Here is a 23,180-nt window from a genome sequence, read left to right on the forward strand (position 1 = left end):
TATAGCATCCCAGATCCAATGGAATGAATGAGAGATGTTAGCCTTATCTTGGTCTCATGCATTTCTCTCACTGTGAGAAAGCCCTGCTAACTGCTTTCTTTCCTTGTATTGCAGCTTTCCTCCCAAGCAGTTTCTGCATGTATACCACAGTGGTTGCCATGACTGGGTGGTACATGGACAAGACCTCTGTAGCAGTGCTGGGCGTGGCCGCTGGAGCCCTTCTGGGCTGGCCCTTCAGTGCAGCTCTTGGGTAAGAAGAGGAGGACTCAGGAGTTTGGTGCTTTGTGAAGTGTTTCTTGCCTAGTTGGGGAGAATGTAGGGGCTGGAGAGCTGGAGAAAAAAACTGAGCTGCCAGCCTAGTCCAGGATCATTGACACAGGCTTCCATAGCCTGATTTCTTTGCTTTTGAAGAACTTAAGTTGGGAAGATTTCCTGACCCTAACGTACTGAGAGTAAGACGTGAGTTGGATGACTGGAGTACAGAGTGGAGGCAGAGCGCAGTGAAGTGATGGTTATCTTCCAATACTGCCCCACTTGCTTTGAAGGGGCAGGAAAACCAATAGTGGGGAAAGGCAAAGTCTCCAGCTGATACCTGGTCTCTCTTTCAGGCTTCCTATTGCTTTTGACTTGTTGATACTGAAGCAGAGGTGGAAAAGTTTCCTAAACTGGTGTGTCGTGTCATTGATCCTGTTTTTGGTAAGTGCCTGTAACAATGCAAAGAGGGAATGGATTTGGCTTGCAATAGAAGGGGTGGGTTCCACCAAGAAAATCATGTGAAACTTTTGGGCAGTCCAGCCAAAAGCTTCTGACACTTTAAATAATAGATACTTTCTTCCAGGTGCCCTTGGTAGTCGTGGACAGCTATTATTATGGGAAGCTGGTAGTTGCACCTCTCAACATTGTTTTATACAATGTCTTCACCTCTCACGGACCTGATCTCTATGGTGAGTTTAAGATAACAAGTCAGGAAGGGAGTCGGCGATTTTCTTGCTACTGTCTTGCTACCATGACCCACCAGGTCTTGATTGCCAATCCTTTTTCTGACGAACTCTAAAGCAGCAGCAGCTCGCCAGCTCCAAAGGGCTGCAGTTCCTGCTTTTTGCCACAGGATGTCTCTCTCGAGGTGGAATCTGCTGCCGTTGTCGGATTTGTCCACACTCTTGCGTTAAAGCTGCTTTTGTTTAAAGTTCTGTAACCCGTCGTTAGATGTCTCAGCTTCACAGCAGAAGACTGCTAGTAGCAAACGTGTCTGGATGCTATGCGAGTGCAGTAGACATAAGTGATATTTGTGTGTCTTTGTCAGCTTTAATCAAGTTCTTGGCTGTTGTTCCTCACAGTCAGGGTGTAAAACCTTCGGAATGTGAGTAACAGTGCAGAATCCATAGTTCTTTCAGTTCACATTGTGTCTCTGCAGGCTTCCTGAGTCCATGCTGTGCATTGGGAATCTCCTTGCTTATTGGCAGCGTATGGCCTGGGCTTTGCTGGCAAGCAGAACCTGAGGTTACCATGAAGGCATCTAATCTGCAGGCAAATCATCTGCCTAAGAGGAGTTCTCTCGTACTGGCTATGTAGGATATTGTGTGACCCAAATCTCAGGTCTGAACCTTGATGGCATTGCTGTGTTGTTTGTTTTTGATCTGCCACTGCACTAAGTTCTTCGTATCATGTACTTCTAGAGCTGAACAGTAGAAGAGTGTTACACTTCTAGCAGGGTGTCAGAGGGGCTCGCGGAGACTTCAGGGAGCTCAGATGCAAGGTCCCTGCGTCACCTCTGTCATCTGTTTAAGCCCCATTAAGATATTCTATGAGGGATTCAGCAGTGGTTAGCAGCAAGGCTTTCTCTGGCAGGGCCTTGCAGGCCATATTTGTTGGTTCATTTGAAGGACTGTTTTAGGTGGTGCCGAGTGGTGATTTATTACTTGTGCTGTGGCGGAGCAGGGCAACAGCTGCTTTGCCACGATTCTTCATCTCTGCAGGAAGGCTCTGAAGTCTGTCGCTGTGAATTTTCTGTAAGGAAACTCCATGCTCTGTCTCTGATAGGTTTTGGCATGGGCTCGTGCCTGACCTTTTCCACACTGGTGCATGAGTTGTTTCCAGAAGCCTCCAGGGACCAATCTGTTCTGAAGTGTTTTATTCATAGTGACATTCATATAACATCCTCAGGCTAGTAAACGAGCCTGCTTGAAATTGCTTTTTAATGCAATGTGGCCAGGACAAGGCCTTGTTTAGAGAGCTTCAAAACACTTGGGAAAAATAACACTACCAGGGCAGATGAAAGGCTGGCCAATCCCTTTTGGCTTTGGAGCTGGGATTTTCCAGCTTTTACATGATGGGAGCAGGAACTGCTGGAGGTTGCAGAGTCATCAACCCATATCATTTTCAATGTAAGCATCACAATATTTTTCCTTTTGCCTGCAGACTAGAGTTCTGGAGACAACATTAGATTTTTGTGTGTGTGTGTGTCCTTAGCAACACACTCCTTCTGGATAAATACAGTCTGTGCAATAAATATTTCCCTGGGGTCATTAGGTTTCTATGGCCAAGGGAAAATAGTGAATATCATTAAGCCTGATTGTGAGGCTTTGGGATGTTTTTGTGTACATATGTTCTAAGAACGCGCAATTTGTGACAAAAGTTTTGTTCCCTTTTCTGTGATCAGAGCCTTGGCTGTGACTTGCAATACGATGGCACTTTGGGAAGCTTTATTCAGCTTGGGTGGGGTGTGCTGGAGCTGTTAGTATGACACCTTGCTCTGTTGAATCCTGGTTCTTAAATAGGGTGAAAATAAATGAAATGCAGAAAGAAGACAGTTTATTGTACTAGCACTGAATCAGCTTGCTTCGAATGAGAGCTGTGACTAATGATCAAATTATTGCAGCTTAGTTACTGCTTAACATCTGAGCTACAGTTCCTGTCAGCATTCAGGCTTTTAGGCTGTGACAAACATAGGGTGGGGTGCCTTAGTTTAAGCTTATTTTACACCTCCTCTGCTTTGTCCTGAGCTGCCTTCACCGTTGCTGTGGTCGAGCTGCCGCATGGTAGCTTGTTAAGTTCTGTTAACTTGTATGTGAGTTTGATTTCTAGAATTGCTCCCAGAGTCTGTCACAGAGCACAAAGTTCAAACCAGTTTCTGTCTCAGGGTCTGACAGTGCTTCCAGTTTGTTATCCCCATGGAACCATAGTGCCATGAACTGACCTGGCCACAGTGTTCTTCCCACTGCTTTCATCAGTCTTTCTCCTATAGCCCACATCTGCTCGAGCGTGTGGGATACTTGCAGGAAGTTAAATCTGTCTGGTCTGAAGGCAATGCTTGGGAAGCATGTTCCCATCAGTACTGTGCATGGAGAGCTCTTTAGTGTCTTACCCTGCTTGAAAGACGTTCTGGGGCAGGACTTCTTGTATGCAATGGAGTTGTTCTTTTTTTATATTGCAGTTCTTTCTCAGATCGCCTTGAGTCATTGTGGATAACAAGAATAAAAGCATTTTGCCCTGGGAGGTATTGAGGCTTGTTGTGGTTTAGCCCCAGCTGGTAGCTAAAGTACCATGCAGCTGCTTGCTTACTCCTTCCCTCCTCCGAGGAATGGGGAGAAGAATCGGAAGAAAAACGTAAAACTTGTGGGTTGGATTAAGGACAGTTTAATAGAGCAGCACAAGGAGAGAAGAAATAATAACAGTAATACTAATGAAAGAACGTACAAAGCAAGTGATGCATAATGCAATTGCTCAAGAACCAATGCCCAGCCTGCTCCCAAGTTGCGATCCCCCTTCCCCAGTGAGCTCCCCTAGTTTTTATATTGAGAATGAGGTCATACGGTATCGAATATCCCCTTGGCTAGTTTGGGTCAACTGTCCTTGCTGTGTCCCCTCCCAGCTTCTTGTGAAAATTTACTCTGTCCCAGCCAAACCCAGGACAAGACTGAATGCCCCTGAATGGCTGAGTTATCACAGTGACCAAGCCTATTGCTTTTTGCCTGGTGTCTATGAATTATTTAACTTGCCTGTGTAATGCACTGTTCTCCTCTCATATTTTTTTTTCCTTTTTTTTTACCTTTACCCAGAGAAGAAAATCCCTCATTGGAGAACGGGAGGTTCTAGTGCTTAGTTCTTAAGGGGAATTCAGTCATACTGCAAAAAAAATCTGAGAAAGTAGCCTTTTTGTTAAAGTTGTGCTTCAGACTCTTTATTAGCAGAGTCTCTCAGGTCACCTCTGGGCCTTTAAGGCTGTATCTGGATTGTGAAGGAGGTGTGCTTCATGAAGTGTCCTTCATTCCTGAGTCCCAGGCTACCAAATCAGAGACCAGACTAGTGAGAGCCGTAGTTAATTTCTTTTACTTTCCATAGCAGCCAGGGCAGGTAGAAGGGTGACAGTATGGACCCTGGTACTATCCTTTAAAGATTTGGGACTTGGCTGTGCAGCTTAATTGTAGCCAGAAAACACTGGAAGGTAACAGTTTATATAAGTTTAAGCAGCTTTCTGTCTCATCCTGGCGTCTTCTATGAGAAAGTGTCTGCTGTTTATAGCAGTGGGAATGGGGAAGCAGGGTATGTAACCCAGTTCCAGTCTTTTTTTTATATAAGGAGAGGCCTTGGTGCTCCACAGAAGTAGTTACTAGAGTCACCTAACTAGTGCTAACCCTGCTGTAAGTCTTTAGAAACCTGTACTGTTGCCTCAGAAGAGAGTCTGGAGGTGGCAAGACTGGGAAGAAACCAAAGCCCCTTTTACACACACTTTTTCTAGATGTCCACTGGAAGATTTACAGTGCGATACCCCAGACTGCCTCAGGTTTTCCCTCCCAGACGTATCTCAATCAGCAGCCCTGATTTCTGGGAAGAGTAGTATGCTTCAATCCTAAAATTATCTGCTTTCTGCATGTGTTCAAGATATGTCACAGTGATCATTTAGAATTGCAGTCCTTAAATATGGACAGTCACCACAGGGCCTAGAGAAGGAGGAAGGGACGTTGGCACTATAGCAATGTTGCCATGCACATAACTCTGTCATGTCCATCACTTGACATGATCTTTTAATCGGCTGTATCTTGTATTCAGCCTTTCACAGGCTGAGGATTGTGCATATGTGAGACTTGCAAGAATTATGAGGCAGGTGGAGGGGGAGAAAGGATGAATTTCTAATAATTCACTCTCTTAAGACCCACTGCTTCCCAAATCCAAATCTGTAATTGCTGTTTGCTTTCAGTACTAATAGCTAAAGGTTTCCTAAATGAACCTCAGTTGCTTGGACTTGGCCTTAGTAACTCCGACGATATGTAACATTACTAGTGCAGCTTCTACTCATATTTAGCTGTAGGAGCTGCAGAGGTTTCAGGTTTTTCTTGCTGCTTTTCAGTTGTCTGATTAATTTCAACATGGACCCTGTTTAAGTGGCTCTGATTGCAGGAAATTGCTGCAGCATGTGACACGTGTCACAACAGTGCAGTAATTAAAGCCCCCGCGTGTCATTTACTGACTGATTGAGCTAATCACACTGAGACAGTGGCAAATGTGTGGAGAGGAACTGGCATTCCTTATTGTTCAGGATTTTAAGCATCCTGAATGAAGAGCCCAAATAAATGACAATTGGATTGGAATTTGTTTCAATTTACATCCTTCTAAGCTTGCAGCCAATAACCAAGTATGTCATGTTAGGAGGCAGAGTTGGCTTGCTCCTGTTTGAAGCTGCACTGTAAGAACAAATTGAAGTAGGGACATTTTAAATAGTGTTGACTCTAAGGAAGTATCAAAACTAGCATCTGGATGAACTTCAATAGCAGTCTTTGTTGGGGTGAAGTGTGAATCTGAACTCTTTCTTTTTCCTTTTTAGTATGTTTTCTATTTCTGCCAACATGGAATATACATCATCTCTCCAGAATTATAATGATCTCTTATTAACATTGTGTGTTTTTGTATAATTCCGCTGTTATTTCTCTGCAATTAGAAAGAATGAATTTGGAGTCAAATTTCCTAGTTTTACAAGTTTTCACCTCTACTTCCTTGCTGTGTAGGCTTTCTTAATGCAAGGGTGAGTTCTGTGTCACAGAACTTCTGCTGGGGAAGGCTGACTGTTAGTGGCCTGTGATTCATGAGCAACAGATGTGATATTGACTATGACCCAGTGAAAAAGGAAGGAGAAAAATAATTTCTGAAAAGGAAGACAATGAAGTTTGTTGGGCAGACATGATTGTGAGATACTCTGGTGCCTTTGTATGGCTATTGACTAACTCTCATGCCACTGTTACGGCAGTTTTATGAGTGAGGGGCAGAACCATGAGACTGCTTTGAGATGGCTCAGGCTCATTCCATGGGTCTGCATCCTCTGTCCACCTGCAAGATCTTCTGTCCACACCCTTTCCATTCTTTGGTTCCAGTATGCCTGCAATGGATAGAATTGATGTCTGCTGCTGATTATCTCAGTCTGTGTCAGGCAGAGATGGAACGAAACTGCTGTTATTTCTAGATCTCATACATGCTTGTGTTTAAAAACTTGTGTTTCCTTTTCTCGTCCTTTAGGTACAGAACCCTGGTTCTTCTATTTCATCAACGGCTTTCTGAATTTCAACGTGGCATTTATTTTGGCACTGCTTGTGCTACCACTGACTTGTCTCATGGAGTGTCTGCTTCAGAAATTTCATGGTGAGTGCAAGACAGCTGTGAGATCCAAGCACAGACAGCTTGGATCTCAACCTTGTTACTAAAGGAAGAGCTTGCAAGCCAAAGAGCAGCTTTCCTTTATTGGAAGTGAAACTAGGTTCAGGGAAAGTCTTTGGAATAATAGGAAAGTTCCTAGAGCTTATTACTCAGTTCAATATGGACCCCACAATGGAGTTGCTGTGCAGAAAGAACACACAGTGAGATGTATCTACTTACATGCTGTCTGCAAAAGGACAGAAGCATGTTTTTAAGGATAATTCCTGTGTTCCCTGCTTCCACCTCAAGAAGAACAATGTGTTATCAAGGCTGAACTATCCATACCCAGAGTAAGCTTAACAAGTTGTATGGAACATAACCTTCATCCAGGCATGCAAATGCATTAGAAATAGCTCCGTCAGAAATCTTAAGGGGGTAAGAAACTATGTAGACATTGTTGTTTCCATCTAATCTGCAGCTGGAAATGGTAGCCTTTAGAGTTATTTGGGGAACTTTTTGCTGGCGCTTCCATTGTTGCTTTTTTATACCACTGCCAGAATGTTTTCTGCAGCAGCTTGAGAGAACAGAGTTATCATTTCCTTTTTGATTGTTGGGACTGAGCCAAAAATAGGCATCCTCTGGTCTCTGCTGCTGCCACCCATGTTGAGACTGAACTTCAATTATTCTGTGCACCGTGAAAGGCACTCTTCAACTCGAAGGACAGAGCCGTGGCAGGACAGTCTTGCTACCCCATGCTTTGGGAAATGTCCCCATAGGTGTGGATATAGTGGGAGTAGAGAAAGGAGGAATCAGGATATCCCCTACTTCACGTTGAGCTTTCTCTTAAATAAAATAACATCAGTTTAAACACATGACATTTGGCATGTGACTCTAGAGAGGAGAAAGGTGTTGAGGAAATGTGAGTTCTTCTCTGCTGTTTTCTTAAGGAAGATTCATTAAGCGTCAGCAGCAGCCTTCAGATTCATCAGTCCAGTTAGTGCTTCGCTCTCTGATTTTTTACTAAATGCAAGAAACAGTAACATCATAATTATTGCTGAAAATGTATCTTAACGGGTATTTGCTTGTATCTATTCTTTGTATATGACTGACATACTGTCAGAAACCAGTAAAAGCTCAGTAGGAGATCTGTAAATGCAAGATTTCCTGCTGTTCGCTTGGTGTTCTTGTACTTAACAGCAGGAGCAGTTCTCCTAAGTGCGTTGTTCTTACTGTCTGTGAAATGCTGTTAGCTTAATTGCTTAACTCTGCTGTTGAGAGTAACAAGGGGACAGAAAAGGGACTGAAAATTGTCAGGCACTGTAGAACCCTCCTCAGTGCGACTAAAATTCAGGATAATTGTTGTTATTTTTGAATCAGTTATTTCCTCCGTTAAGCAGACCGCTTGAGAGACCTCTAATGCCGTTGTTTTTGTAATGAAGCAATGAAGGCTGTGGAAACTTCAGTCACTAAACAACTATTTTTAAGTGGAAGGATAGGTCCAGAGGAGATCCTTTCTGATCTTTGTATGTATAGCATAATACACAGCAGGAAATCTAGTACTTCTGACTACTCGTTTCAATATATGAGTTCTTGATGGGTTTTGTCTCTTGCTTGGGTTCAGTAATGCAGTCCCTTATTTTCTACTTTTGGTCTTCTAAAGTCTGTTGAAATTGTCAGTATTCTATGAATCTACAAAAATTCTCTGATCAAAATTCTATACTGAATGTTTGGACATGTTACCTTGATTTTAGCAATGTGGCTGATCAGAACATGGTGGGTTTGTGTCTCAAGGCAATGGTCTGAGTCTGAAGAAAGGGCTTTTGAATCTAAGATATGATTGTGCAAGAGGGGGAATAGGATAAACCCCTCATTCTTACTTTGCTGAGTGTTTGTTTCTTTCAGTTCAGAATCTGGGCCGTCCCTACTGGCTGACTCTAGCTCCTATGTACATCTGGATCATCATTTTCTTCAGTCAGCCTCACAAAGAAGAGAGGTTTCTCTTTCCCATCTATCCCCTCATCTGTCTCTGTGGTGCTGTGGCTCTGTCTGCTCTTCAGGTAAGTTTTAGTGGAACATATTTTTTTAATGAGCTCATACCTTGAGGAAGCGTAACTGCTAGCTGACTTCTTTAACATTGCTTCCTAAAGTTTGGGAACATCTGCAGAATATATGGGTCTGTGACACAATCTACAGTGATTACACAGTTCAGAACTGTCCGATGCATAACTTCTCATCATTGTTTTTAATCTGTTAGCTGGTACAGTTTTCAGTTTTGAACCATGTGTCATGGATAGGTGTTGACACTCTGGAAACAAAATGTTCTAATACTGAAGAGTGTGTGTGTGTATGCGTGTTGCTGATTTTACAAGTTAAACCATAATCTTCCTCTAAGTATGCAGAAGACTATTTGCCCTCTGTAAGGTATGATTTAAAAGCAAAAATATTTGGGATTTCCCTCCTGAGTGTCGTACAGAATGAGATCATCTAATAATCTTGGACTTCAGTGCAGACTGCTTAACAGCTCAGATAAAAAAGATCACGTTTCATGGCTTTATAAGGTGATCACATAGGAGCTTGTCCGGGATTGTGTGAAGTGATAAATGGTTGAGAATATTTCCTTGCCACTAATTGTTTCATGATGACTTTGAGTTATTCTTCCATCCCAAGTGGGATTTTCTGGTGAGGAGCAGTTCTGATGTTGTAGTGCCAATACAACACAATATCCAAGAGATGTCATCAGGATTAGTAACTGGCTTATAGCATTTTGCCTCCTTTGTCTGCCGTTAAGCAAGCTTTAACGGGCAGGAATATATGTGTGTAGGAAATGCATTTTGTTGTTTCCTAGTAGGAATCCTTCACTGATTTGAAAAAGGACAAGTGATTTTTTTCAGGCATCGAGAAATTGCGTTGGATATTTCGAAGAGCCAAAAATTGCATGTTTAGTAAATATCACTTGAAACACTTCATAGACTAAAGCACTAATATAGATTGATATAAACTTTCCAAAGCTCAAAATTATTCATCTTTCCTGTGTTAAAGAGGTGTAGGAATGCAGTCGCTAGTCCTCGTTAGAGCCTATTCCAGCTGTTTGTCCTCGTTCTCCTCTGTCTTGCTATGCACCACTGCTGGCTGTTCCTGTCCTGGGCTCCCCACCAGTATTGCCTGCACGCCCCAAATCACTCTCACTCTTTCCCTGGTCAGTAGCTATTATGACTGTTTGTCTCCCATCACTGCTGATGCTTTGCAGTGCTAAGCTGGAGCACGCCAGATGAGTTTCAATCCTTGCATGCGTACAGGACCAAGCTCTGTAATGCCAGCAGTTTTATTGCTCTGACTGAGAATTGCTATGTGCTGTCAGAATATTCATCAGAGGGCAATGATCTAGGACCTTTGCTAACTAAGGCTTCAGGAAAATCTAGTATATATTTCTGTCCTGCATATTTTAACACTGTTTGATGACATTTTGTCCAGTATTCAGTATCCCACTGAGAATTTAGAACTGATTGCCCACTAGTAGTACAAGCTTGTCAGAGTCCACTCCTCCAAACCACATGGATCTGGTTGTTACGAGAAAAATGCAAACAAGACAAGAGGAACAGAAACCAGATTAGGATAGGAAGTGAACAATCACTCCTGCAGAAAGAAAGAGCAGGAGGGACAGACAAAGCCAAGCAAACATTGTATATAGTTCCTCCTGGGTTTCTCCAGAAAGGCTTTTATATTACAAAAACCTAAAGGGCTTTTCTGTTAACAGTTTCAGAGTGGCTTGTGTTTACAGGTGGATGCAGAACACTGGATCCTGTGTTGGTGGATGCTGTGTGATCTTTTATCCACTTCAAAGCTGTTGTTTGTGCAGACCGGGTAAACAACCATAGGTCACTCAATAAATCTGGGTCATGGAACTTCTGTTAGAAAGAAAGTCAGTCCAGCATTGAAAATGAGGTCTATCTGTGTAGGGCAGTTCTATGAAAATGTCTGAAAGGGATACTTGCTACTGGTTCACCTGGGAACAACCAAGCTGCAGCCCTGATAGAGAGCACTTTACATCTTGACCTGAAGCCTTCCTAGGGCAAAGAGCTGAAAACGTCTTCTAATGCCCTGGATTATCAATTAAGAAATGTCACTGAACCGTGTGAGTTTCTGTGCATTTTTTATGGGTCTGAATGAAAAAAATGAGGATCAAAGATCTGGTGGGAGATACAGGCGCTGCTGTAAGGTCCTTATGAAGAGTAGAACTTCACTGAACATATGAGAGTTTGAGTAATTTTATATTGTCTTTCTCTCTTTCCTCAGAAATGTTACCACTTCATATTCCAGCGCTACCGCCTGGAACACTACACAGTCTCCTCCAACTGGCTGGCTCTGGGGACTCTCTTTCTCTTTGGCCTTTTGTCGTTGTCACGCTCGGTTGCCTTATTCAGAGGTTGGTATTTTAGACTATTCTGTGCTTTCCTGGGTTCTGGTCTTGGCAAGTCTTAAGGCCTGCCAAAGTTGTGCTGCTTTGACTATAGCAGCAGAGTAGAAATAAAATAAATAAATAAAATAAATAAATAAAACTTTGAAAGTTTGAATGTCATTGTTGCAGGAAAAGGAGTAAGTTCTAATGGTCACCATTAATGAGTGGTTATACGTATGTATATAATTGTACATACATACATACATATATGTATGAATATATGTATGTTTGAATGTATCACTAGAATTATATCATTCTTCATTTATTCAAGAAGTTACCAGTTAAAATGTTTGAACAATTTTTTGTAATCTTTCAAAAGTAGTCATGTAAATATCACCTATTTCTTTAATCTTATTTACAATTTTCTGCTGTCCACAGGCTACCATGGGCCCCTGGACCTGTACCCAGAATTTCACAGGATTGCTACTGACCCAAGTATTCACACTGTGCCGGAGGGAAGACCGGTTAATGTCTGCGTGGGAAAGGAGTGGCACAGATTTCCAAGTAGCTTTCTTCTGCCGGATAAGTAAGTTGTTTAATGTAAAAGGTACAATTTGATGAGATTTATAAGGAGGGGCATTTCTTATAAAAAGTATTTATAGGAGTGACCTTCAAAACCTGATATCTCTGTTGACAGCAGCATATCCAAAACAAAGGATTCTGAAGTTTGTTGTTAGCAGATTATGTTGGCCAGAAGCTATTGAAAATTTGTAGTGTGACTGATCCTTTATCAGGGCTGTCTCCCCTCAGGAATGAAATGTCCTTGGTTATGCTTCTGGTTTTCTCCAGATAAAGCGTTACTAGCTCCTGCGTTTTCCTGCTGGGCTTTCTGACACTGTTCTCTGCAGTTGGCAGCTCCAGTTCATCCTGTCAGAATTTAGAGGCCAGTTACCAAAACCGTTTGCCAAGGGACCAATGGCCACACAGATGATTCCCACTGACATGAATGACCAAAATAAGGAAGAGCCATCTCGATATGTAAGGATTATATTCCTATTTTCTTTTCCTTACTTTACTGTATAATTTGTGTTAATATAATGCCTATGATTTGATCTCCCCATTTCGTTTTGCGGGGACCATACAAGTTACAGAACAAAAATGGGCGCTCTGCAGCACTTGGAAATTTCCCCGTTTATGTGAGTGGTTTCTGTTCGTATTTCAGCTTCCTATTTTTCTTGTAAAGACATAGTAATAAAAAAGAAGCAGAAGTACTAGTAATTCCTAGTTATTGCAATTTTGGGTTTAGTATAATATGTTACTGTGATCACAGGAAAGTGAACTGAATGAATAGTTTGAAATCCCCCATAGAAAATATTTGTCACTGAGCAGGGATTGAAATTCTCCTTTGTGCTTTCTTTTCTTTTTAAATATAAATATATTCATCATATTGGCAACTGAGAAGAAGAAACTTGGAACTCCACTGAAACAATTGCATCAGTGATTTCAATGGGAATCTGTTAAGATAATGTATACTGATACTATTAATTTGTTACTTTTCTTGGTTGTATTGTGTCACCTAAACAAAATCAGCACACAGGTTAAATTTTAGCAGCGCACTAAATATTCTTTGCAGTGCACTAGATATTTAGTCATCCTTTCTTTTTTGTCCTAAGGGTTGAATGAAATGAACTGCCAAGAAATGCATAGTGCTTGCTTCATTCTCTCTTAGCACCTTGGAGGATAGCTTTGGTGTCTCCTACAGTATATAGGAAGCTCTCACTTCTCTCCTATAATGGACCAAGTCTCTGTTTTACAGGAGTGGGTCTATCCTGGCTGAAGACAGTAGACGTATGCTTGTTTATGTGGCTCATGATTTTGGCCTGTTAGACATTGTACAAGCACTTGTAATCTGTTCACAGAAGTGTATGGAGGGCAGTGCTGTAACACAGGAGCAAACTGTGGGTAAAGGCAAGGATCGATCTGGGTTAAAGCTCTCTTATTTTGAGCCTCATTATGCAGTTACTGGAAATGGGAAGGAGGCGTGTTCCCACCTGAGAGAAGCTGTCTGCTGCAGTGCATTTAATTTACGAAATCTTTAACTGTTGCATATTTTTAGCACAGACAGCTGGCTGGTGCACAGCCTGTGACTAATGGAGCAAAACACACTTTTGTTTCATGGTTGTTTCTTAATGTCGTCCTACAATTTTTGTATTTCTCATGCAAGCAGAAGGGCCTAGGATGTTAGAAAATAGCTACTAAATGTGAATTTTAAATGGGGTTTTAAAACTTTTACTTCTGACCTGCTAATAAAACCAAAGAGCACAAGATCTTTTCTCAAGTTTAGTAAGCTTACAAGTGCAAGCATACCCAGAGATTAAAAAAAAAAAGTTAGCAAGCACCACAAAGGATCATCATAGCAAATAAATCTAAATAGCATGAGTCTGTTGGTCAGTTAAAGGGGAGAAAACAAACAGTTGAAAAGGATTATCTGAGCCATGGACAGCTTAAAATCAATTAATGGCTACAGAAATGGGTCTCAATCTCTCTGTTTCAAGTGTAAGTATCTATTACTGCTCTGCTTGAAAATTGAAAAGTAAATTTAAGTGTTTCTGTTGCTATGAGACACTGGGGAAAATGGTGATTTAATCTTCTTGTTTTGCAATTCTTCCTTCCTTAATCGTGTTGAACAGCACTTAACTTGTACTTGTCCCATTCAGGAGATGCATTTGTCTCCTAAACTGCTAAGAAAGAGATAAGGAGTATTATCTTTTGCAAAGATGTGTCCAAGCAGGAACAGTAGATTAGGCCTAAAAGCTGAAACTGTTAAAAACTCCTGACTTCAGAGGAAGTATTTTTTAACCACTTTATTTTCACTTCTTTTCCAATTTCCTTTAACTGTTTTGAACCGTAGGAACCACCTGAAGTTTGGTCTAATTTTTGAAATATGCATTTGAGTGATTGAAAAAACATATCTGGTTTTGCTCAGAACAGTTGAACTTTATCTATGGTAAACCAGACAAGCTCCTGTTGTGCTCTGTGTGGCCAGGCGAACATCCATCCAGACACCAGAGATGTGGCTGTGGCAGTACAGCAGCAGGCTGTGCCTTTAGCTCTATTTCTGTACTATAACTTGCCCACTCCTGTTGTTCAGGATGTGATCAAATATAGTTCTCCACAACTTAGCATAGTGGTTGCATCAAATAAAAAAAGAGTGGGAGGAGGAAAAAGAAAGGAGAACAGAAGAGGATAGGATGTAATTTAGAAATTCCTTGCAGGTCCATTCACTAAGACTGACTTCTTTCTACAAAGAAACATTTCAAGGTCTGTACACCACTGAAGTCTTGTGTAAGTCCCCGAATAAATGCATAGGTGCTGTGCTGGCCCTCTGACCAGGATGAGTATTATCCTTAGCTTCAGCGTAACTTGTAAGAATGCACTGTGCTCTACTTGGAACGGTAGAAGGAAAATCAGTCTTTCACCTGGCAGATAAGTCATATGCATTGGAAGTGCCAGCCCTTTTAGGGGAGCATTTAGAAGTGAGATCAGTCTTAGTGCTTGAGGCAGTGACTTGCCTTTCTCTGAATGATTCTACATCACTTACAGAAAATCTTGGTTAGTGGTTTGGGAGTCTTTTTGCTAATGAGCCAGAACCTCTCTCAGGGACTGGAATGTTCTTCTCATACAGTGCAAGAAGTGGATTCAACATTCTCCTCAGCTGAATTCCCGTGGAGTAATTTCATTTGCTACTCAGTTGTGATGCCATGGAGCCATCTGGTATCCACCTAATTAAATTGTTTTCAGCCTAAATTGTTACAATAAACTCCAAAGGTGCTTCAGAAAAGTGAATTCAAGCATGTCTGAGGAAGTTTGCGATAAAATTTTGTGGGAGAGCAAACTGAAATGTGGGATACCTCAAGGAAGAGTTTGAGGGAGTGAGACAGAATAAGACATAGTCATCTTGGAGAATCTCAGCTGCCTGCATTTAAGGTAACTGATGGGTAGAGGCCTTTGTGAACCTGGCTTAATGGACCTTAGTTTTTCATTTGACTAATCAAGTTATAGCTGCCCTGCCTTTTGCTTCACCTTTTCAATGTGGCAAACTTATGCAGTGATTCTTAAGGAAATGTTTCCTTGTTGAAACACCTGGTCATCACACATTACCTTTTTTATCTGACCTGATGAGATGTACACACTGTAGTGCAATCAACAAGACTCAGCTGTGTATGTTGTGTTCTGCCGTTGTTAATTAAAGGGAAAACTGCCACTTGGGAGAGCTGGCCTCCTAAGGAGTGCATATAGATCTCTCATGAAGGTCATGGGCCCTCCGTGTAAAAGTGAAACCAAGTGGACCAGGATTTGTTGCTCCCAGACTTGATCACGTTCCTTCCACCAGGCATATAATTTATTAATGTGAGTCCTCCTCCTGATAGGGTCCTTAGTCTTTCCCTTCCAGCCCTTGTTGCCCTGACTGTTTGCAAAAAAAAAATAAATCTGGAGGGGTCTGATATTCTACAAAAGTCAGAGATGATCTGACCTTACAAGAACTCCCCTGTAGCCTGCATGTTGAAAAGCTTGTGCATGGAAAAGGTGAGATTGCAATCTACATTCTGTTCAGAGCTCCTGAAAGATTAGCAAGAACTAAGAGTTTGTGTCACCAGCTGAGAGACCATTTTTTTTGTGTGTGCACTGTTGACAGGATCTGATTATGATGGACCATGGAGCATGTTTCCAGGCAGTAATTAAGCACAAGGATTTGGTTTTGTGGCTGTCTTCAGAAAAAATTTTTAACCAGTTTACACAAAGACACATGATGGAAGTTCCTAGCCTAGCACAAAAATTTCCTTACAGGACACTTAACCTCCTCATGAATTTCTTTACTGAAATTACAGTGGATTTCTCAGGTCCTTTTTTATACCTGGGAGTGGGAAGGAAGCATGTTAGAAGCATGCACCTATATCCTCCTGTTCAGTCAGTTGGGAGTTCAAACACAGGCTTGGCAGCGGCAGGGTGTTTGGGAGGAGCTGGATGGACCTTTTATTTGCTTGCCAGTTTCCTTGGTGTTTGCTGATGTAATAGGGCTGGGATTAGATGGCACAAAGTAGCCCGGCGCTCTGATAACCCTGTCCTGCTGGATGCAGGGATTGGTGGCAGCTGTAAACTGAGATATCACAAGTTGAAAACTTGGTATTTTTCCTAAGTTCCTATGTGAAGTCTCTTTCCTTTCTCCTTTTTATTCCATCCGGGTAAAACATCTACACAACTAATGAGATTCATGTTATAATTTGCAAGTATTTATTATCAGAAGTTATGCCCTGTCTTCTGTTCCACTTCATTTGAGGACTCTGGTGATGTAATTTTTTTGTATCTAAATACATGTATTCTAGTTCCTTGATGTCTCCCAAATCAAAATATCTAAATTATTGAAGGAAAACACCAGTAATTACTAGGATGTGCTGTACTTCACTGGTGTCTTTTCTCAGAAGTTTCAAAATACTGTGTGACATTTTAATGTACAATGCTTAATAACATATCAGAGGCAAAACTAGGAACTGTTAGTCCCCTTTGGCAGTTGGGAATGCTGGAGTGCCACAAGGATGGCTTGCGGACCAACAGAGCCAGAAAAAGCATTCAAGAATTCAGTGTTCTTAGTTCGCAGAAAGAAACCCTGGAGGTAGAACTTTTAAGATTAATCTGATTGAGAGAGGCACAATATCATAAGATAGTTGCAAGCATCAGTCCTGTTGACTTCTAGTGCCTCTCAGTTCACTACTGCAAGCTTTTTCCAGAAAATTCAGCCAGTGCCAGGTGTGAGAAAGTGTGACCCTTGGCTAACAAAACCTAGTGTCAGCAAAATACCCAAATACAGAGGCAATAATCAATGACAGATTGGTAGAACTTGCTTTGCTCCAGTGGCTGAAAATTATTACGTCAGCAAAAGCTTAGCCTTGCTGCTGTACACTGCATGCGGGACTCTTTTTTCTGGTGTATTGTAATGATACCCTGGTACAATTTACACATGGCCTTAGGCTTAGGATTATTTCACTTTTGAAAATGTGACTTAGATCACTTATAGACAATTAGATCTTCAACAAGAGGACATCAGCCCTTATTTGTAACCTGTCCTCTCTCTCGATGTGTTCCACTCAATGGAGGGGACACAGGATATTCATATAAATGAATAGTACAGCCTGTTTGTATCCAAAAGCACTCTCCCCAGCAGGAGGGAGAAGGTTGCATAACATGAGTCTCCTGAGGACATTACCCACAGCGCATTTAACTGGGAGGTCATACACATAATTCATTTCTTTGATGTTGCTTCCTCGAATACGTTTTCATAATTTGGCAGGGTGTCGCTAAACATCTTGGTCAGGGCAGAGCGGTTACTTGCGTCATACGCAGCTGATAAAGGCATGACTGTGCTGATACCAACCAAGTCCACGTGGTCTCAGAGGTGCAATGTGATGTCCATCTGCTTCAAGTGAGACAGTGAGGGTCATAAGTGCTACAGGACAGGTTATTCATGCACAAACCCTACCCTAATTTGTGCCAGACAACAAGCTTACTTTACTGGAAATACTGTTTTCCATGATTCTGCTTAAGCTCTGCCATGAGATGACAAGACCCTAGGACTCTCCTTCTGTGATCAGAGCAGTAGTTGTACCTTGTATTCTCCCATAAAGGTTTTACTTGAAAACATTCAAAATATTTTACCATGTATCCTGCATGAAGCATTTTACTTATTGCTAGAAATTTAACCCCCTTGTCATTGATAAATAACAGCCTGTATAAATGAACACATACAACCAGCAGCCTACGGGAAATAAACCACAAGAATGTCTGTCTTTCTGCAGATTGACATTTCCAAATGCCACTATCTGGTGGACTTGGATACAGCAGCTGAAACCCCAAGGGAGCCAAGGTATTCGTCCAACAAAGAAGAGTGGGTAACCATTGCCTACAAGCCATTCCTAGATGCTTCCAGGTATGCTTTACACATTAGAGAGGGAGGGAGGAAGGCTGGCAGGTCTGTGAACTAATTCTGTTCAGTTATCCCATTGCAACAGTAGCTGTATACAGGCAGGAAAGATACATTGGCAAATGCCAGCTTGAAATCCAGTTTCCAGTAAAGGCAGCTTGCTGGCTACAGTGGAACCTTTGTCAAATTTGTACTTGCAATATTTATGACCTAGATTGCTTTAGAGGGTGAAGCTGGCTGAGAAGGGTGGTGAGGATTATTTTTAAAAAGAATCCTCCCTGTGCACTTCTTGCTGAAGTAATGTGTTTTGGTTTGCTTTCTAAAGAAATGAGGTGTATGTCATCTCCTCCCAACAGACTCTTGAATCTGCTGTCTTGTTTCAGCCAAATTCAAGACAGGTGTAAGTCGGTCTCAAAGGGCATAAGCACTTAAAAATTTTATGAAAACTGGTATACAGAGAGAGGAGGCAGTCTCATCAAATGAAAAGTCAGCAAGATCACACCTTTATTAGGCATCAGAGAATCCATGGAAAAGACCTTTGTTAGAATCCGTTGTTCATTGGTTCTTCTGCTCACTGAACAACTTGCTTGTGTGTCTGAACAGGAATTTCTGTGAGAAGCAGAGATTGAAATTGCTCTCCTCCAGGCTAACGGGGTGGAATCAAGGTGGTCAAACCGGGATTGTTGTTAATACATTTCTGCAAATACAGAAACCCTCAGCTGCAAGGGGATGGTTATTTATTCATTTCAAGCTCTGGTCATGTAGGTGTCATAACAGGACAGAGAGGCTGACTGGAAAAATCTCTGTAAAAACCTAACACAGAGTTCAGTGCCCTCCTATTTTCTACGTGAGACTTTATTACTTCCTAGTAATAGGACCCTCCAGGGAGGGGCGCTGGTAAAAGCAGTTGAGCAGTGAGAAAGAGTGATAATGTTAGAGCAACTCCCAGGAGTGCTCTAATGTTCCCAGCTTGCTGACACAAACAAGTTTTCTTGGCAAGGTTTTTCATGAACTATGATTTCTGAGACCTGCTGTTACATTCGGACAGGACTTTAGGAAGGGAGAATGAGATGGCCAATGAGTCTTATTAATGAGGCAATAAAAGCATCTGCATAAGAGTTTTGTAAATGACTCCTTGTGCAGACACATACCCCTGAACATGCATTTCTGCTTTGAAGACACATTCATGTGTTCTTAAAGCTGGTTTATCTTGCTATCCTCTGCTGAATAGCCAAGGTTTGATTGTTTGGACCTGATCTAAAGTCTTTTGAAGTCAATCAGCAGCATTGAGCCAGGTCCAAATGAGCCTTCAAGACACCTTGGGTTAACCATGGGGATGTAATTTGCTAGGGGTGCTTTCAGAGGTAGTGGCTGTCTGCCGCAGAGATGCTAGCTCACCTAATGAAAGCAAGGTGAATTATTCTGGTATGGCTGTACATCTCAAAGACTTCTCCAGAACGTCCTGGATTCACCATGGCTTCTTTCCACTTTTGATCATTTTTCCTATACTTAGCTGATGTTTGGTAGAGGAGTTGATCTGTCTTACGGGACTTTTTGAATTGTTGCACTTTCAGCCCGCACCCATAGCCTCTGAGCTTTTGATTAAAGACGTACTACTGTGCTCTCTTCTGAACCCATTTTGTATCCTCTTAGAGGCTGCGCTCTGCTGAATACAAACCAGCATCTGTCTGGAAGCAACAGTACAGTGTATTTGTTCCTTTTGTGGGGAGAGAGTTGAGCCTGCAACTGTAGGCCTTACCACAGGATGGACACAGGTGTTTTGAATCCTCCACTTTCACCCAGGCTTTTTGGTTCGTTCCTAACTTGGCTGGGGATTTTTCCTGTAAGGTGCGTGTAGATCTGACACCATCTCAGTCCTGACCCTGCTGCAGCCTGCAATGCTGACTGTGATCAGTGCAACCAGTTAAGCTAGAGCCAAACACATAGCTCAGTACTGAGCTGAGTCCTTGTCACTCTCTTTACTGCTTTAATGCTCTTTCCATATGAGTCACTCAATGATATTTTTCTTTCTTCTTTTTTCCCCCCTCTTATTAGGGGAAATTGATAGGATTAAGGAATTTCCCTGTTTACAGCTAAACCCCTGTGTCCTGCCAAGTGTAAATATCTGTCTGGCTTCTCAGGAATTTGGCTGAACAAATAGGTAGATTTGGTGTTGCAGCTCTGTGCTTCTAGGGGAAATGCTGTTGAAGTACTTCCTGCCAGACCGAGGCTGGTAGCTTATTCCCAAGCTTGGCAGTGAAAACCTGTGCAATTATTTTGATTTGATATATGATACTGTGTGTTGCATTTAGATCATCTAAACTCCAGCTAGATTCCCAAGCTGGATGCTTCTTGTTGGCTAAGTATCTATGCAAGCCTGCAGCCAAACTCTGGTAACCCACTTAGTACAGGGATGTCGATTTCTGTGTGTGGTCCTTCATGTCTGGCTTGTGAAGGAAGAGTACATGTGGCTGTTATAACTGGAAGTAATGGCTTGGCTTGTAGCAAAGGTAGCATCTCACCACGGAGCAGCAGCTTGTTGTGGAAGCTGGGAGTCACAGTGATCCACACTCAGAGCATACTACCCTGGTAAAGAGGAGATGTAAAGGCAGAATACTGGGAGTGGGGGAAGGAGAGCATACTCCCTGGCTAAGCAATCACCAAGACCTTAGAACAGATAATCTGAAGGTGGTGGGGAGGGAAGAAGATCTTTCCAGCTGCTGTGTCCTCTTTAACAAAAGATGCTCTTGCATTAGTGAGAGACTGGAATAGAAGAGAGTTTGCAGAGCGTATTCCGAAACGAGATCAGGCAGTCAGATTCTTAGCCCTGCTGGTGTCGCCTGTCAGCCTCCTCTGCTCCTGTTCTTGTGCTGCATGGAAATTCTCCGCGCTATTCCTTATCAATGCCTCACAGCTGGAACAGAGGGGAGGTGTGGTGCCTTCACCAGTGGAGGAGGCCAGGTTGCCACAGCAGCAGGTCCGATTTCCATCCCTGCTGTTTAGTACCTCCAGAGCTCCTGCAGTTTGGAATGCTGGGCTTTGTCCCTTCAGCAGACCTTCAGCAGTCAGCAGGTGCAGCAGCTCGAGTGCACAATGCTAGTGAAGGACTAGAAGGGCATGTTCTTACCTGGAGGGTATCACTGATGCTGAGGGATGAGAGAACCAGCAATATCTCCCCATCTTATCACTCTGCTTGTCTGACAGATTCTTTGTTTGCCCTGAAGAAGAACAGTAAGCCAGGAACCATGGCCTGCATAGCAGGACAAATGAGTAGCAGTGGGCACAGCTTCCCAAGGCAACTCATGGTACAGGAAAGAGCAGAAAGAACAAACCATGCAAGGTCTGATCTGCTCTTGTTTTAGCCAATGTGTCATTTAAAGGTATCACGTTTAAAACTGGATGCTACAGACAAGGTCAAGGCCCTTTTGCCAGCCCATCCACAACAGCATGAGCAAGAGAAATTTCAGAAGGGCTCTTTTTGGATTGCCTGCTTCATAATTTTTTGTCATATATTTTTTATTTCTTTCTGTAATTTGGCCCTTGGAGAAGAGGTAGAGTGGATGAATGATTAAGGGGCTCTGCTGGAACTTGGTGTTCCCATGACTCTGTCCAGGTCTCTTAAACGCTCTCTTGTGTTGCATTTTCCCATTTGGACTAAAAGTTTGTTAGCTCGCCGCTTATCTCCAGGAGTTTGTTGGCAATGAATAAAAAAGTGAGGAGCTTCAACTTCATACTAGTGGTGTCACGTAAATACCTTTGCCGTGTTTTGCATCAGAGTATTGGGATTTTGCTGTAACATCCACATAAAGATTTCCCACGGCAAATGGTCACAATCAATCTGTTGAGCTCCTTGCTTTGAATGCATCATAGCATTTCTAAAATAAGACAGCGTTGTCTACTTTGGTTGTTTTCCCTGAGTGTGGCTGAATTGTAACTTGCATAAAATAATGGGGCTCAAGCAATTCTCAAAAGGAGAAATGACACAAGTTTTGCAGTAGATTGGCAGCTGACAGATGAGTTAGCTAGTGGCAGTTGCAGATCTGCCTAGCAGTTGAATGAGATGTGAGGGTCTGTCTCGCCCTGCAGACCCAGGCATTAGCTATTGTCCTTTTTTGAGACTGGAAAACTTCAGTTGCAAAGCAAATACTGATGGTGCATCTTTCTGTCTGTGGCTGCAGCAGTCTCCCTTGCTGCTAGTCAGCCCTTGCTTCACTTGCTTCTGTTCTTATCCCAGCCTGTAGAGTACCAAGCCTGCTAGAGTGGACACTGCAGAGCCTCAGGGGGAGGACACGGAGAGTTGCCACTCCATACAGCTGGAAGGTTCTCTGAAGGATGCCCTGAGACTGTTCCAGGGATGCAACAAGTACTTCTGTACTCCAGAAAGTTGTTGACAGGCCAGATGGTGGAGAAAGTATGGAAATCCCAGCAAAACACTTCTGTGTTTTTGTGTTATTTTAATTTGAGACAACAAATGTAGGCAGTGCTGTCTCTCTTAGAGTTGAGAAATTGATCATTTTGGGGGGTTTAGCTGCAGGAGAGCAGCAGTAACACAGCTGTAACAGCATGTTAGGTGCTAGAAATCGGTAAGCTGAAAGGATCCCAGAACTAGTAGATCTGTGGGGAGAGTTCTTCCCAGGGTTAGACACACAGGTCTGTGGGCAGAGTCAGTGAAAATGCATCAAGAATTCCTATAATGATCCAGGCTGCTCATGTTTCTGAGCAATTACCTTCCCCCTCCTCCCCAGCTCAGCAGAATGACACATCTCTCAAATCCAGCACCTGCTTCTACACAATGATTTGGAAATGTCCCCTGCTACCTATGAAGTACGTGTAAAAGCACTACAAAAATGCAGCTTTTTTTTTTATATAAAAGAGAAGGAGCAGAAGAAGTGGCACTTTGAACTGATCTGTGACGGAAGCTGCCAGTGTAGATTTCAGGTCTGCAGATCAGTGGCTGCAAAGCAAGGAGCGTTTGGGGAAAAAAACACTATCAAAACATCTCTCCACCCAAACCCAAATTCCAGCTCTTATTCTTTGAAAATAAATGACCCCAGCAGTTCAATTCGCTCCTGCTGAACTGAAGGCTTCTGGGACTCACTGCGAGTCTCACATTGACGTCAGCAAGTGCAAATGTAAATCTCAGCTGGCTCTGATAAATGGTGCTGCTAATTGAATTAGAGAGTA

The 23,180-nt window shown here is 42.4% G+C and overlaps 1 protein-coding gene across 2 annotated transcripts in view; it reads left to right on the plus strand.

Annotated features, from left to right (window-relative positions):
- ALG9 (ALG9 alpha-1,2-mannosyltransferase) overlaps positions 1-23,180 on the plus strand; it is a 32,339-nt gene that overhangs the window by 3,702 nt on the left and 5,457 nt on the right. The window contains exons 6-14 of one of the 2 annotated variants that reach the window (XM_086626954.1): positions 115-250; positions 609-696; positions 839-944; positions 6,508-6,630; positions 8,527-8,681; positions 10,918-11,047; positions 11,459-11,606; positions 11,929-12,058; positions 17,872-18,002. In XM_086626954.1, the coding sequence (XP_086483080.1) occupies positions 115-250; positions 609-696; positions 839-944; positions 6,508-6,630; positions 8,527-8,681; positions 10,918-11,047; positions 11,459-11,606; positions 11,929-12,058; positions 17,872-18,002 (1,147 nt within the window). The remainder of the gene's footprint in view (positions 1-114; positions 251-608; positions 697-838; positions 945-6,507; positions 6,631-8,526; positions 8,682-10,917; positions 11,048-11,458; positions 11,607-11,928; positions 12,059-17,871; positions 18,003-23,180) is intronic. The other variant, XM_086626956.1, reaches the window with a different exon arrangement.

This window comes from Tauraco erythrolophus, chromosome 26 (genome assembly GCF_009769465.1).
Source record: "Tauraco erythrolophus isolate bTauEry1 chromosome 26, bTauEry1.pri, whole genome shotgun sequence".
Classification (NCBI taxonomy): Eukaryota; Metazoa; Chordata; class Aves; order Musophagiformes; family Musophagidae; genus Tauraco; species Tauraco erythrolophus.